Source organism: Canis lupus, chromosome 4 (genome assembly GCF_003254725.2).
Source record: "Canis lupus dingo isolate Sandy chromosome 4, ASM325472v2, whole genome shotgun sequence".
Taxonomy (NCBI): domain Eukaryota; kingdom Metazoa; phylum Chordata; class Mammalia; order Carnivora; family Canidae; genus Canis; species Canis lupus.
Window position 1 is genome coordinate 400,187 of NC_064246.1, and position 14,593 is coordinate 414,779.

Below are 14,593 nucleotides of genomic sequence, written 5' to 3' on the forward strand. Positions count from 1 at the left end.
AAGGATCTGTCCAACAAAAGGACCTAACAATCCTGAATATTTATGCCCCTAATATGGGAGCTGCCACGTACATCAATCAATTAATAACCAAAGGTAAGATATACTTCGCTAATAATACACTTATACTAGGAGACTTGAACACAGCACTCTCTGTGATTGACGGATATTCTAAGCACAACATCTCCAAAGAAATAAGAGCATTAAATGATACACTGGACCAGATGGATTTCACAGATATTTACAGAACTTTACATCCAAATACAACTGAATACACATTCTACTCAGGGGCACATGGAATTTTCTCCATAATAGACCACATACTGGGTCACAAATCAGGTCTTAATGGATACCAAAAGGATTGGGATTATCCCCTGCATATTTTCAGACCATAATGCTTTGAAACTAGAACTAAACCACAAGATGTTTGGAAGAAATTCAAACTTGTGGAGGTTTAAGACCATCCTGCCAAAAGATGAAAGAGTCAACCAGGAAATTAGAGAAGAATTTAAAAGAATCATGGAAACTAATGAGAATGAAGATACAACCGTTCAAAATCTTTGGGAAATAGCAAAAGCAGTCCTGTAGGGGAAATATATCACAATACAAGCATCCATCTAAAAACTGGAAAGAAATCAAAACCAAAGGTAACCTTGCACCTAAAGGAACTCGAGAAAGAACAGCAAATAGATCCTACACCCAACAGAAGAAGAGAGTTAATAAAGATTCGAGCAGAATTCAATGAAATAGAGACCAGAAGAAATGTGGAATAGATCAACAAAACCAGGAGTTGATTCTTTAAAAGAATTAATAAGATAGATAAACCATTATCCAGCTTTATTAAAAAGAAGAAAGACTCAATAAAATCAGGAATGAAAAAGGAGAGATCACCACCAATACCAAGGAAATACAAACGATTTTAAAAACGGATTATGGGAAGCTCTATGCCAATAAATTAGGCAATCTAATTCTAATCTAATCTAATCAATCTAATCTTCTAATTCTTAGAATTAGACCCATTTCTGGAAAATCACAAACTATGGAAACTGGAACAGGAAGAAATAAAAAACCTGAACAGGCTGATAACCAGGGAGGAAATTGAAGCAGTCAACAAAAACCTCCGAAGACACAAAAGTCCAGAGCCAGATGGCTGCCCAGGGGAATTCTATCAAACATTTAAAGAAGAAACCATACCTATTCTCCTAAAGCTGTTCAGAAAGATAGAAAGAGATGGAATACTTCCAAACTCGTTCTATGAGGCCAGAATTACCTTATTCCAAAACCAGACAAAGACCCCACCAAACAGGAGAATTATAGACCAATATCCCTGATGAACACTCATGCTAAAATTCTCAACAAGATACTAGCCAGTAGGATCCAACCATACATTAGGAAGTACAAGGCTGGTTCAACACTCCTAAAGCAATCAATGTGATAGATCATATCAACAAGAGAACAAAACAAGAACCATATGATCCTCTCCATAGATGCAGAGAAAGCATTTCCAGATTGCCTAATTTGTTGGTGTATAGCTGCTCGTAATCCGTTTTTAAACTCATTTTTATTTCCTTGGTATTGATTGTGATCTCTGCTCTTTCATTCATGAGTTTATTAATTTGAGTCTTTTTTCTTTTTAATAAGGCTGGCTTGGGGTTTATCTTATTAATTCTTTCAAAGAACCAACTCCTCACTTTGTTGATCTGTTCTATAGTTCTTCTGGTCCTTATTTCATTGAGTTCTTCTCAAATCTTTATTCTCTCTTCTTCTGCTCTGTGTAGGTTTTATTTTCTGTTCTTTCTCCAGTTCAATTAGGTGCAAGGTTAGCTTGTGTATAAGTGTTTTCCAGTTTTTTGAAGGAGAAGTATATTGCAATGTACTTTCCCTCTTAGGTCTGCTTTTGCTGTATACTAAAGATTTTGAAGGGTTGTATCTTCATTTGCATTAGTTTCCACTAAGCTTTTTAATCCTTCTCTAATTTCCTGTTTTACCCATTCGTCTTTTAGGAGGATGTTCTTTAACCTCCACGTGATTGAGTTTCTTTCAAATTTCTTCTTGGGATTGAGTTCTAATTTCAAAGCATTATCTTCTGAAATTATGCAGGGGAGAATCCCAATCTTTTGGTATCCATTGAGGCCTGGTAAGTGGTCTATTCTGGAGAAAGTTCCATCTGCACTTGAGAAGAATGTGTATTCCATTGTGTTCTGATGGAAAGTCCTGTACATATCTCTGAAATGGATCTGGTCTAGTGTATCATTTAAAGCCCTTGTTTCTTTGGTGATGTTGTGCTTTTATATGTCATTTGCAGAAAGTATCACGTTGAAGTCTCCTACTATTAGTGTATTATTATCGAAGTATGTCTTTACTTAAGTTATTAATTGATTGATATACTTGGCTGCTCCCACATTGGGGCATAAATATTCATGATTATTATGTGTTCTTGTTGGATAAACCCTTTAAGTATGATATAGTGTCCCTCTTCATCTCTTACTGCAGCCTTTGGGATAAACTTTAATTTATCTGATATGAAGATTGCTACTGCAGCTTTCTTTAGAGGACCATTTGGGAAATGGTTCTCCAACCTTTCGTTTTCAGGCTGTCGGTGTCCTTAGGTCTAAATGAGTCTCTTATAGACAGCAAATGGATGTGTCTTGCTTTTTTATCCAGTCTTAAACCCAGCATCTTTTGATGGGATCATTTAGCCCATTCACATTCAGAGTAACTATTGAAAGATATGAATTTAGTGTCATCGTAATACCTATTCAGCCCCTGTGTTTTGGACTCTTTCTTTGGGCTTCCTCTTTCTTTTACAGGGTCCCCCTTAATATTTCTTGCAGAGCTCGTTTGGTGGTCATATATTCTTTCAGTTTCTGACTATCTTGCTTGGAAGCTCTTTATCTCTCCTATTCTGATTGAGAGTCTTGCTGGATAAAGTATTCCTAGTTGCATGTTCATTTTATATCCTGAATATATCCGGCCAGGCCTTTCTGGCCTGCCATATCTCTGTGGAGAGATCTGCTATTAATCTGATATTTCTCCCCAAGAGTTAAGAATCTCTTGTCTTTTGCTACTTAAGGATTTTCTCTTTATCTTTGGAATTTGCAAGTTTCACTGTTAAATGTTGAGGTGCTGAACGTTTTTTATTCATTTTGGGATGTCTCCTCTATCTCCTGATCTGAATGCCTGTTCATCCCTAAATTAGGGAAATTCTCAGCTGTGATTTGTTCAAATATGCTTTCTGGTCCTCTGGCCCTCTTATCACTTTCTGGAACCCCAAGTATATGTACATTCTTCCCTCTCAGGCTATCATTTATTTCCCTTAACTTTTCCTCATGGTCCTTTAATTATTTTTCTCTTTTTTTCCTCAGCTTTCTCCCTTAACATCAACTTGTCTTTTATGTAGCTCATTCTTTCCTCCACCTCATTAACTCTGTTCATTGGGACATCTAGTTTGAATTGCATCTCATTTGATCTATTTTTACTATTGGCCTGATTAGATCTCAATTTTGCAGTAACAAGGTCTTAGAGTCCTTTATGCTCTTTTCCAGAGCCACCAGTAGCTTTAAAATTGTGCTTCTGAATTAGCTTTCTCATATCAAATTGTAATCCATATTCTGTAACTCTTTGGCAGAGAGTACTGATTCTGCTGCTTTCTTTTGTGGTGAATTCTTCCTTCTAGTCATTTTGCTCAGTGCATAGTGGCTGTATGAGCGGGCTGAGTCAAGAATATCAACCACAACCTAAGTAAAATACACCCTAGATGATTCCGAAGAGGTTAGAAACTAGAAAATGAAAACAAACATCAGAACAAAATAAAACAAAAGGACCTTTAAAGTGAAAAAGAAATTTTAAAGTAAGTAGTAAAAAAATAAATGGCCAACAATTCCAAAGAAGAAAAAAAAATAAAAGGAAAAAAGTGAAGAGTAAAAGAGGAAAGAAAATAAAAATAGGGACGCCTGGGTGGCTGGGACGCCTGGGTGGCTCAGCGGTTGAGTCCCACATCGGGATCCCTGTGTGGAGCCTGCTTCTCCCTCTTCCTGTGTCTCTGCCTCTCTCTCTTTTTCTGTGTCTCTCATGAATAAATAAATAAAATATTTTTTAAAAAAAATAAATATATAATTTTAAAAAATAAGAGGAAAGAGATGAAAACAAAAAATAAAGAAAAATAAAAAAGGGGTGGGAGGGACTGGGAAATGGTGGTGGTGAAGAAGTTGTAGTGGAGGGAGAATGTAGTTTACCTGGGGGTCCTTGAGGGTGATCGTCTTGGTTCTGAGTCTATTACGTTCTGTATGTTAGAAGATGCTCCATCCCAAATTTATATAAGCCGGCAATACTTGCAGAAAGCCCCAACCTTGACCACCCAAACATAAACGAGATAAAAGAGGCGGGGCAGAATGGGAATGAAGAGAGAATATAATCTCATAGAATGAACCAGCTCAGGTTCCACTTGGTCCTGGTTGCATGCTGGTCATATTTCGATGGTATTAACTTCGTCCATTGTAGAACAAAAAAAGGCAGAGGAAACAAAAGCACAAAACAAATCTCGTGTCTCGTATATCTCCCAAAATTAAATTGAGTATGTTGATGGGAATCCAGAAGTGAAAAATATATCTAAGACATGTAATTATAGAAATATGAAAATCAGAAAGGAAGAAACTTAAAAATGAAGTGGTGGTAAAATATTGTAGTTGAGGTGGGAAAAGAGAAAAAATATTGGAAAATTTTAGTCTGATAAAAAACTAGTTGTAATGGAAAAAGGGGAAAAATTTTTTTAAGAAATGGGGGGACTCTCTTGTTTTGTATATTACAAGTCCCTCAACCTCCCCTGGAGCTTTCTAGCACTGCTTGTGAAGAACTTGTTCTTCTCCTGTGCCTCCAGCTAGTTCTGGTGTAGGGGTCTGCTGTGCTGATTCTCCAGTGCGTGTTCCTGGGTAGAGATGCCCCGCCCCTTGTCTGTAGACATCCTACCAAGCACCTGCCAGATACCAGGCTCAGTGTGAGCTGTTTATCCTGTGAAGCCTCCATTCCCTAGCAGCCCCACCTCTCCCAGGCAAGTGGTGAAACAAGGATGAAAAACAACAATGGTGGCAGCCAGATCTCCAGCTCTGCAGTCAGTTCCCTGCTAGTAATTAACCACAGTGTCCCAGTCTGCACTGGCCTATTTGCTCCCAGGGCAGCGAGGGTACATTGATCTGCACAGCTTGAGGACGCTTAGCATCAGGATTGTTCTCGCTGTCCTGTGCCCTCCTCGCTTCTGCCTGTCCCAGGGGGAACACAGGGTCATGGGCCTTGTATGCTGGGCGCCCTGGGATCCAGGGCCCTGTGCTGCTGGAACTGTGCTCCTAGAGGTCGTGGCTCCGGAAGGCAGTAGGGCAGACACCTCTGTCCGGAACCGGCCCGCCTAACCAACTGGCTTCTCTCAAATGCCCCGTGGGCTGTGTGCTCTAGCCTTTTACCGAGATTGGTCTGCAGTTTGTAGTGTGGTTTTCTCCGGGCGCCCCTCCTCTATTAGTGACTCTGGGAAACTGGAGGCTTCATTGTCCCTCCTGTAGTTCTTCCTGATTTCCCTCCTAAGCACTTTTCTGTCCGGGAAAACTCCAGTGGCGATTTTTAAAGTTCCTGCTTCTCCAGGGCTGGGATTTCCTGTCCAGGAGTCTCTCACCACCCCGCTTTTGCCTGGCTCCTCGCATTCCCCCTCCCCCACTTGATTCTTTTTTATTCTATTTTTTCCTACCTTCCTACCTTGCTAGAAGCAAAAACCCTTTTGTAGTGTTCTGGGTATTCTCTCTTTAAATCTCAGATTGAATTCCTAGGTGTTCAGGATGTTTTGAAAGTTATCTAGGTAAGTTGGTGAGACCAGGTGAATTGAGGACCCCTACTCTTCCACCATCTTGCCCCATCTGTCAAAATAAATTGTTATTTTCTTAAATCTAAGAAGTCATAGGTTATAACTGGTCCGTTTTGTGATAGAACACCAGGAAAAAACTGTTTTGCTCATTATATGGTGGCCTGCTGATCACATATCTGTGATCAATTGCAAGATGCATTCTGATTTTAAAACATTAAATATGCATATAAAAATATAGTATATTACAAAGCAGTGTTACCTATGGTTGTTTTAAAACAGCTTGCCTACACAGGAACTACTTTTAGATTTATAATAGAAGGTTTGAACATTTTGAAAGTAGGAAGATTTGAAAAGGCATTCTTGGAGGTTTAGAATAATATTGTTATTATGTCATTTTCCTACATCCTAGCCTTGGCTTTGAGTGAGAGTACACACTTTGACCTTGTGGTCAAGAATGAGTAATTTAATGAGACAACTGACTAAACTGACGCAGAGGATATTGACCGGGGTGTTTTACAACATCAACTTGAAAATCTGATGTGCATTTAGTTGGTGTACGTTTGTTTGCTAAGTGACAACTTGTAACAGTTTTCCATGGGGTACTTGGCTTGGGCCAGTGGTTTTTTAGTTTCAGATAGACTTTGTTCAATTGAGTAGCAAATGTGGACGATATTCATAAAATGGTAAATCAACATTAATGTTACTCATTTTTCGGATTTTGTTGAAAAATATGATCCTTAAATTCTGGTGATAAATAGGAACCTAATATGTGAGATGTGAAAGATAAAACAAAATTAAGTATTAGCACTTTGGCACTGGTAATGCTGTTTTAAGGGAAAGCAAGTGAACATAAATGCGATTATCATGATAGGTTCAGCTGTTGAGTGGCTATAGTAGAGCAATATGAAGGTATCAAAACCAAAATAGAATGATTCATCAGATCTATGTTGGCACAATATTACTTAATTTGATATTGTCTTATACTTTATTTTGGAAGTTGGCATTCCTATAAATTATAGTTGGGAGGGAAGTTAGAGTACAATCCGATGACTCTTAAATATAAGGTCATTGGCACATTTAGAAATTTATGTGTTTGTTGTGTAGGATAGAAATTCAAGAGGAAGCATGAAAACTTGTTTGGATGCTATGAAAACAATATAGGTTTGAGGGTATTAGACCTACTCTGTAGTCTGTCTCCTTAATGTCTCATATTTTCCCCATGAGCACCTTTGTTTACTGGTTTTTCTTGCGATTCCAGTTACTTTTCATTAGCTCAGTTAGACTCCTCTTATTTTCTGTGATTTTTCTCCTACCTCGATCTGTCACTCGTGTAGAATCTTTCATCCTCTTTTCACCGCTTCAATTTATATCTTCAGTTCTCTACCCATTATGAACATTTTATTTATAAAGTGCTGAATAATTATACATCTGCATGTTAATAGTTTTTCTCTCTTTTTCCACATGTTTTCTCAAACTGGGTCAGGAAAAAGCATCCTTGATCCTGTGAGATTACTGAAACCAAGAATCAAATATATAATAGAACATTTGTATGTTAATCTAATTCCATTAGAACTATAAAATTCTTATGGTTTGTTCAATATTTTTATTTCTAGAAGACAACAAAGTTCATTACCTAACAGAGAGAATCCAGAAATACCAAGACAAATATTTCCCACAACTTTTATTCAGCAACAAAAAACTGTCCTCAGAGAAAGTTTATGCTTTAAGAAAATTGTCTGATATGAGTACAAATTGTGTTCCTTCAAGAAAAGTGCCCTTCAAATATGACTTAAATGGAATGAATTTGGAAAATATTTTAATATCAATTGGTAGTAATAGAACTTCTTCAAGAAAAAAGCCTCATGTATCAAATGTATATGAGAAATTACTTGATATTAAGCAGGCAAAACCTCATACTGAAGAGATTTCTTATCAAAATAATCAATATGAGAAAGCCCTGAGTCATAAGAATGGTATAATTCAGCACTTAAATACTCAGTCTTCAGAGAAGATTTCAAAATATGGTGGTGGAAAGTCCATAGGAAAAAAGACCACAATAATTCCACACAGGGAAATTGACACAAGAGAAAAACTCTGTGAATATAATGGACATGGAGAAACCTGTGAGAAATTAACTCTTTTGAAATGTTATGGGGTCCACATGGAAATAAAACAATATGAAAGCAATCAAGTTGAAAATAATTTCAAAAGGGTGTCACATTTCACTCAAGTTCAGAAAAAACAGAGACATCAGGATCTCTTCAAATGTAGTGAGTGTGAGAAAACATTCAACTACAAGTCAAACCTCATAGTGCATCAGAGAACACACACAGGAGAGAAACCCCTTGAGTTTAATTTATATAGGAAAACAAGTCACAAATCAGCTGTCACGGATTATCAGTTAACATATATGGAGGAGAAACTTTATAAATGTCATGAATGTGGGAAGTCCTTTTGCAGGAAATCCTCTCTCACTCGACATGAGGGAATGTATAAAGGGGGGAAACCCCATGAGTGTAATGCATGTGGAAAAACTTTCTGTAAGAAGTCAGCCTTCACTCAACATCAGAAAACTCATGCAGGAGAGAAACACTTCCAATGTAATGAACGCAGTAAGACTTTCCATCGGCAGTCAGGCATTAAGGTACTTAAGAGAATCCACACAGGAGAGAAACGCTTCCAATGTAATGAATGTGGCAAAACTTTCCATTGGCAGTCAGATGTTAAGCTACATCAGAGAATTCACACAGGAGAGAAACCCTTTCAGTGTAGTAAGTGTGACAAAACTTTCTATCGACAGGCAGATGTTAATGCACATCAGAGAATTCACACAGGAGAGAAGCGCTATCAGTGTAATGAATGTGGTAAAACTTTCTATTGGCAGTCAGATGTTCATGCACATCAAAGAACTCACACAGGAGAGAAACCCTTTCAATGTAATGAATGTGGTAAATCTTTTCATCGGCAGTCGGATGTTAATGTTCATCAGAGAACTCACACAGGAGAGAAACGCTTTCAGTGTAAGGAATGTGGTAAAACTTTCTATCGGCAGTCAGATGTTAATGCACATCAGAGGATTCACACGGGACAGAAACCCTTTCAGTGTAAGGAATGTGGTAAAACTTTCTATCGGCAGGCAGACGTTAATGTGCATCAGAGAACTCACACAGGAGAGAAACGCTTTCAATGCAAGGAATGTGGTAAAACTTTCTTTCGGCAGTCAGAAGTTAATGTACATCAGAGGACTCACACAGGAGAGAAGCCCTTTCAGTGTACTGAGTGTGGTAAAACTTTTTATCGGCAGTCAGATGTTAATGCACATCAGAGAATTCACACAGGAGAGAAACCTTATAAATGTAATCAATGTGGGAAGTCCTTTTATGAGAAGTCATCCCTCACCCGACATGAGAGAACTCACACAGGGGAAAAGCCCTATGAATGTAATGAATGTAGGAGAACCTTCTGCCAGAAGTCAGCCCTCACTCAACATTGGAGAACTCACACAGGAGATAGACCCTTTCAATGCAATGTATGCGGTAAAACTTACCGTCATCTGTCAGCCATCAATGTACATCAGAGAACTCACACAGGAGTGAAACCCTTCCAGTGTAATGACTGTGAGAAATCTTTTCTTACAAAGTCGACTCTTACTAATCATCAGAGAACTCATACAGGGGAAAAACCCTTTGAGTGTAATGAATGTGGGAAGAGTTTCCGTCATAAATCTACCCTCACTACCCATCTGAGAATTCACTCAGGAGAGAAGCCTTATAAATGCTGTGAATGTGGAAAAACTTTCGGCCGGAAATCAGCCCTTAGGAATCATCAAGGAATTCACATAGGGTAGAAACCCTATAGCAGAAAAACTTGCTATATTTTTCACAATACTCATTTCTCTTTCTTTGTAGTTAACACAACTTGTCAAGATTTTCTAGCCTTCTTTCCATTCATGTAAAGCCATATGACCTCTGAATCAGAGTATGAGCACACATTCCAACCCTATAGAAGACCTCATTTGGGATTTTTCCTATTTCCATTTTTCTTTCCTTATTCAAGGGTAATGGAGATCACCCTCAGGGTAACTTGGGAGCTAGTTATTAGAGATTACAGAATCACAAGGTGGAAGAAATCAGGGTTCTGTGCAGAGTTCTGCCTTCTCTAACATCACTTGTAAGTCTTGTCATGAACCAGAAAGAAATTTCAGTTTTGTTTGGCCATTTATGTATAGGACTTTTTATTGTCATAGTATATGCTAGTCATCTCTTATCTCATATATCTTATGAATGTAATGAAGGTATGAGAAATTCTCTATGTCAGAGAATTCATTAGGGGGGAAACTGTTCTCATTATCCTACATTTTAATAAACTTCCATCAACAAGTCAAACATTTTGTAAATCAGAAATCTACAAATGAAAACCCCCCAAAATGAAATGAATGTAGGAAATTTTTCACAAAGAAGCTACATCTGATTAGTCATCAGATTATTGAGAGTAGAATAAAATCTAATAACTTGGAAAACATTTCAAGATTTCTTTATTGGAGCATATATAACAAAAAATTATCAGTTTAGGAAGTGAAGAAAGCCTCCTCATCTAGAAATAATCTTATACTAGAAGCAGTGTTTTGGATGCAGCAGTAAATAGCTTATTAATAATCTAACACGAAATATTTATCTGGCCATTATGCTCAACAAAGGATATGTAGTTTTCAGAAGGCACAAATGAGTTGAGTCATCAAAGTAACAGCACTAAGTGTCACATAGTGACATTCACTATGTGAATAATCATAGCCTCTGAGCTTTGTCAGATTTATACATATGAGTGTACTCTATAACTGCTACTTTCTGAATGCTTGATTTTTGTTTTGGACTCCAAAATAGTTGGAGCAGGAACAATGCACCCTTACCTAAATAACTTTTGTAACATACACAACAATTTCTGACACTAAATACTCTTGTTGCTCCATCATATACTTAGGCCACAATAGATATTTTTAAAAGAAACCTTGAACGCATGAAATGCTATGTATCATATGTGTTTTCTACTTTTTGGTGGCATATGTAAATCCGTATAGACATTGTTAACCAACTATTCTTTTAGTAAATGAGCCCAATAATGACTAATCAAGATTTACTTGAAGTATGCAATGATTCAGCAAACCATTGTTTATAGTACACATCTGAATTTTCAAAATTGGTTTTGAACAGTAGTACTTATTATACTGTACAGATTGAAAACAGGGCCCATTGAAGACATTTTCCCCATTTTATATTTGTGCTATGTCCAAACTATATGCTTATGTAGGTTTTAAGTGTGAAGTGCAGATTTTATGTGAGCAAAAAACTATCTACATTTGTATTTAGTGTGGTAGAATGCCACATTTTTCCTTCTACAATTATACACTTTTTTTCAAACAGGTTGTTCTATGTCTTTCACTTATTTGAGTGTTCTTTGTTGTGGTTTAATCTTTTTGCCTCAATTTCCTCATCTGCAAAATGGAGATAATATTGTCTACCTCATAGATACTGAATAGTTTGGATCAGAGTTTTCTGTTATTAGAACTTAAAGCATTTATGTTTATAACTCGAACATTAGAAATAAAAAGTTTGTCATTAAAAAAAAAAAAGATTTGGGGATCCCTGGGTGGCGCAGCGGTTTGGCGCCTGCCTTTGGCCCAGGGCGCGATCCTGGAGACCCGGAATCGAATCCCACGTCGGGCTCCCGGTGCATGGAGCCTGCTTCTCCCTCTGCCTATGTCTCTGCCTCTCTCTCTCTCTCTGTGTGACTATCATAAATAAATAAAAATAAAAATAAAAAAAGATTTGTCAACCCATAGTATAAAATGTATTTCTGCTTCTTGAGTTGATACAAGAAGATTCTTATTAGAACTCACTATTTTGTGTTTAAAACATGAAACACGTATTTAAAGTAAATGGAATAATCTATTGATCTCTTTCTGTTGATAGTTAAATATGTAAACTAAAGATCCAACTTTGATTTTTTTTTTCCCAAATGAGCAGACAACTGTCTTTCAATTTTGATTATTTCACCCCTATTTCACTGATTTCAAACCACAGTTATATTGTATACAGAGTTATCTTTTGATGTGGCTGTTAAGTCTCTAGGCCTTACATTCCTTTCCTCATTATTCTACTGCTGGTGCACAATCCAGTTGGGCCAACTATAGGACACCACCCTCCTTCCCCACACTGATTTTACTGCTGTTCATTCTGCTTTTCGCCACTATGTATAAACTCCGTGAATTTCAGTGATTCCAGTAACATTTTGTCATATCTCACTTTGTGCCTTATCCTGAACACTATTGCTTTACTAAAACCAGCATAATGGTTTTGAATTATGTCCATGTTTATACATGTAGCTCTTGTTATTTTTAGCATCTTCTACTCTGTTCTATTAAAACAAGTTAATTCTGTTGAAAGGCATCTTGTTTCTAATTTTTTATGATTACAAACATTACCATTTTGGAGAATGTGTATTTATTTTATGCAGAGTAGGGCTGAATCTTCAACCCACAGTGAGAAAAACATTTTAGTGACTCCCTATAAATACAAACATTTGTTGATTCAATCAGCATTTGTTAGTTACTTATTAAATAGAAGGCAATGTACAACAGTGGAACATAAGTTTTACTCTTCCTGAGATTAAATTCCAGTGAAACATATCAGGATTGTCAGAAGACAGAAACCATAACAATGATTTGAACGCACACAATATGATACAAAGAATTGTTAAACTTGGTGCACAATTGTTCACAAAGGATCTGAAAGGGGAAAAGGGAGCAGAGAGAGATTGTGAAGATAGCAGGAATCTGAAAGTAAAACAAAAGTCAAATGTATTACTAAGATAGCAACTGCAGGAAGCAGCTACCAGTTCTAGGCTGGTCAAATGAAAGGAACAGGGGAGGCGAGGCATCCCTCAGAGCTGAAGTGCAGCCCCCCAAAAGGAACCTATTCCATTGATGTGGGTATCTGAGTCCAGAGGAGAGACCTCATGGGATTGGGGCCCATTTTGGCCAGGGAGAGAGTGCTGGCTGCCTGGCACTGGATCTGATGGGGCATGATGAAGCTGGTGTACAAGTGTTAGAAAACTGAATTTAGCTGCTGCTCTCAGAAGGCCTATATGCCTGACTGGGTGAAGCAGCATTGCTAAGATGCTGACAGCACCAGAGGGATGGGAAGCCCACAGGAAACAAACGGGAAGAAGCATGTCCATTTGCCCTCCATCTTTGTGGTCCTCAAGTGTATGCTGTTGGCCAAGCATGACAGCTGGTAAAACATAAGTGTGATTACAATGGAGAACCTTGGCTGACCCAACCCAGTCAAGCAATTGAAGTTAACATAAATAATACTGACATTTGGTATTCAATAGTATTGAATTTGTGTACCATCTACTAGGATGCAATGAGAATACAGCCAAAAGTGCACAACCGGAGTCTAAGCAGGAGGGAACCATCAAACAAACTCCTTTTGAGGTGCACTATTTGAATAAATGGCTTGTAATCTTCAAACATAACAAGTTCATGTAAGTCAGGAAAACTGAGAAAGTGTTCCAAGTTGAAAGAGACTGAAAGAAATGGGATATTGTAATGCATCATTCTGGATTAAATCATTTTGCTGTGAAAGAAGTGATTCAGAGAATGGGTGAAACATGAATGGGGTCTGAGGATTAGGTGGTAGATATTAGTGTTTCCTGATTTTGATGATTGGAATGTGATATATTCTGTTAACTAAAGCATATGAACAATATGCTCTCAATAATTTAGAGAATAAAAGGCTATTTGTACTATTGTTGCAAACTTTTTCTAAATTTAAAATTATTCCCAAAGAATAATGTATTTTGTCCTTGATAAATAAATTATGTAATCTTTATTTCTTTAACTTAGTTAATAGTGTTAAGCTATAAATTAAAATAGGAGGTTGGTCAAAAATTAAACTAGTTCTAAGATCTTCTCTAGAGGAAGCCCATGTATTCAGAGCAGAAGAGACAGACTCTGAGTTGATTACCATGGACCTATAACTCATGCCTGTCCTGTGTTCTTCTTCACACATGGGTCTTTGGTTACTTTCTTAGAAAAGTAAAGGAAGTTGGAGGATATTGACAGCTGTGACTGGTGCCCGTGTTTAGTCCTTAGTTATGGTCTCTGGGCTCAGGTATTTTGTTCCTGGGCTGGTACCAACCAATGTACTAGGAGAAAGAGTCATTATAAATGTCTGGTGGGGAGGACTGGGTGGCTGGGTTATCTTAGGTAGCCCCCTCTCTCTGCCCTCTGTATAATGACTAAACATATATTATCAAACATTACCTAAGTGTCAGGCCCTGTGCTAGAAATTGTCAAATTTAACTCTTACTAAGCCAGGAGAGTGTGAGTGAATGACTGAGTAATGACATTGAGAATGTGGATCAGGATCCCATGGAAGGTAGGAGCTAAGGGTTGGAGCCTCCTAGCATCCTTAGTGTGACTAGAAACTGTAAACCCCATGTTGTCTAATTGTCCATCTTAGTTTATTCAGGCTGGATGACAAAGTCCATGGACTAGATGGTTTATAAACAACAGATATTCATTTCTGACACTTCTGGAGGCTGGGAAGTCTAAGATCTCAGTGCTGGCAGAATTTGTGTCTGCTGAGCCCCTGCTTCCTGGTTCATAGAAGCCTGTTTTGTCCCTGTGTCCTCACGTGACAGAAAGACATGGTGATGGATCTCTCTGGGGTTTCTTTTATATGGGCAATA

At 37.7% G+C, this 14,593-nt stretch overlaps 2 protein-coding genes across 2 annotated transcripts in view; both read left to right on the forward strand.

Moving 5' to 3' along the window:
* The window catches only part of LOC112660872 (zinc finger protein 260-like), a 42,927-nt gene extending 29,281 nt beyond the window's left edge, over window positions 1-13,646 (forward strand). The window contains exon 3 of the mRNA XM_025448582.3: window positions 7,456-13,646. Within this exon, the coding sequence (XP_025304367.1) occupies window positions 7,584-9,689 (2,106 nt within the window). The 5' untranslated portion in view covers window positions 7,456-7,583 and the 3' untranslated portion in view covers window positions 9,690-13,646. The remainder of the gene's footprint in view (window positions 1-7,455) is intronic.
* Window positions 1-14,593, forward strand: part of LOC112660871 (zinc finger protein 33B-like) — a 102,777-nt gene that overhangs the window by 29,213 nt on the left and 58,971 nt on the right.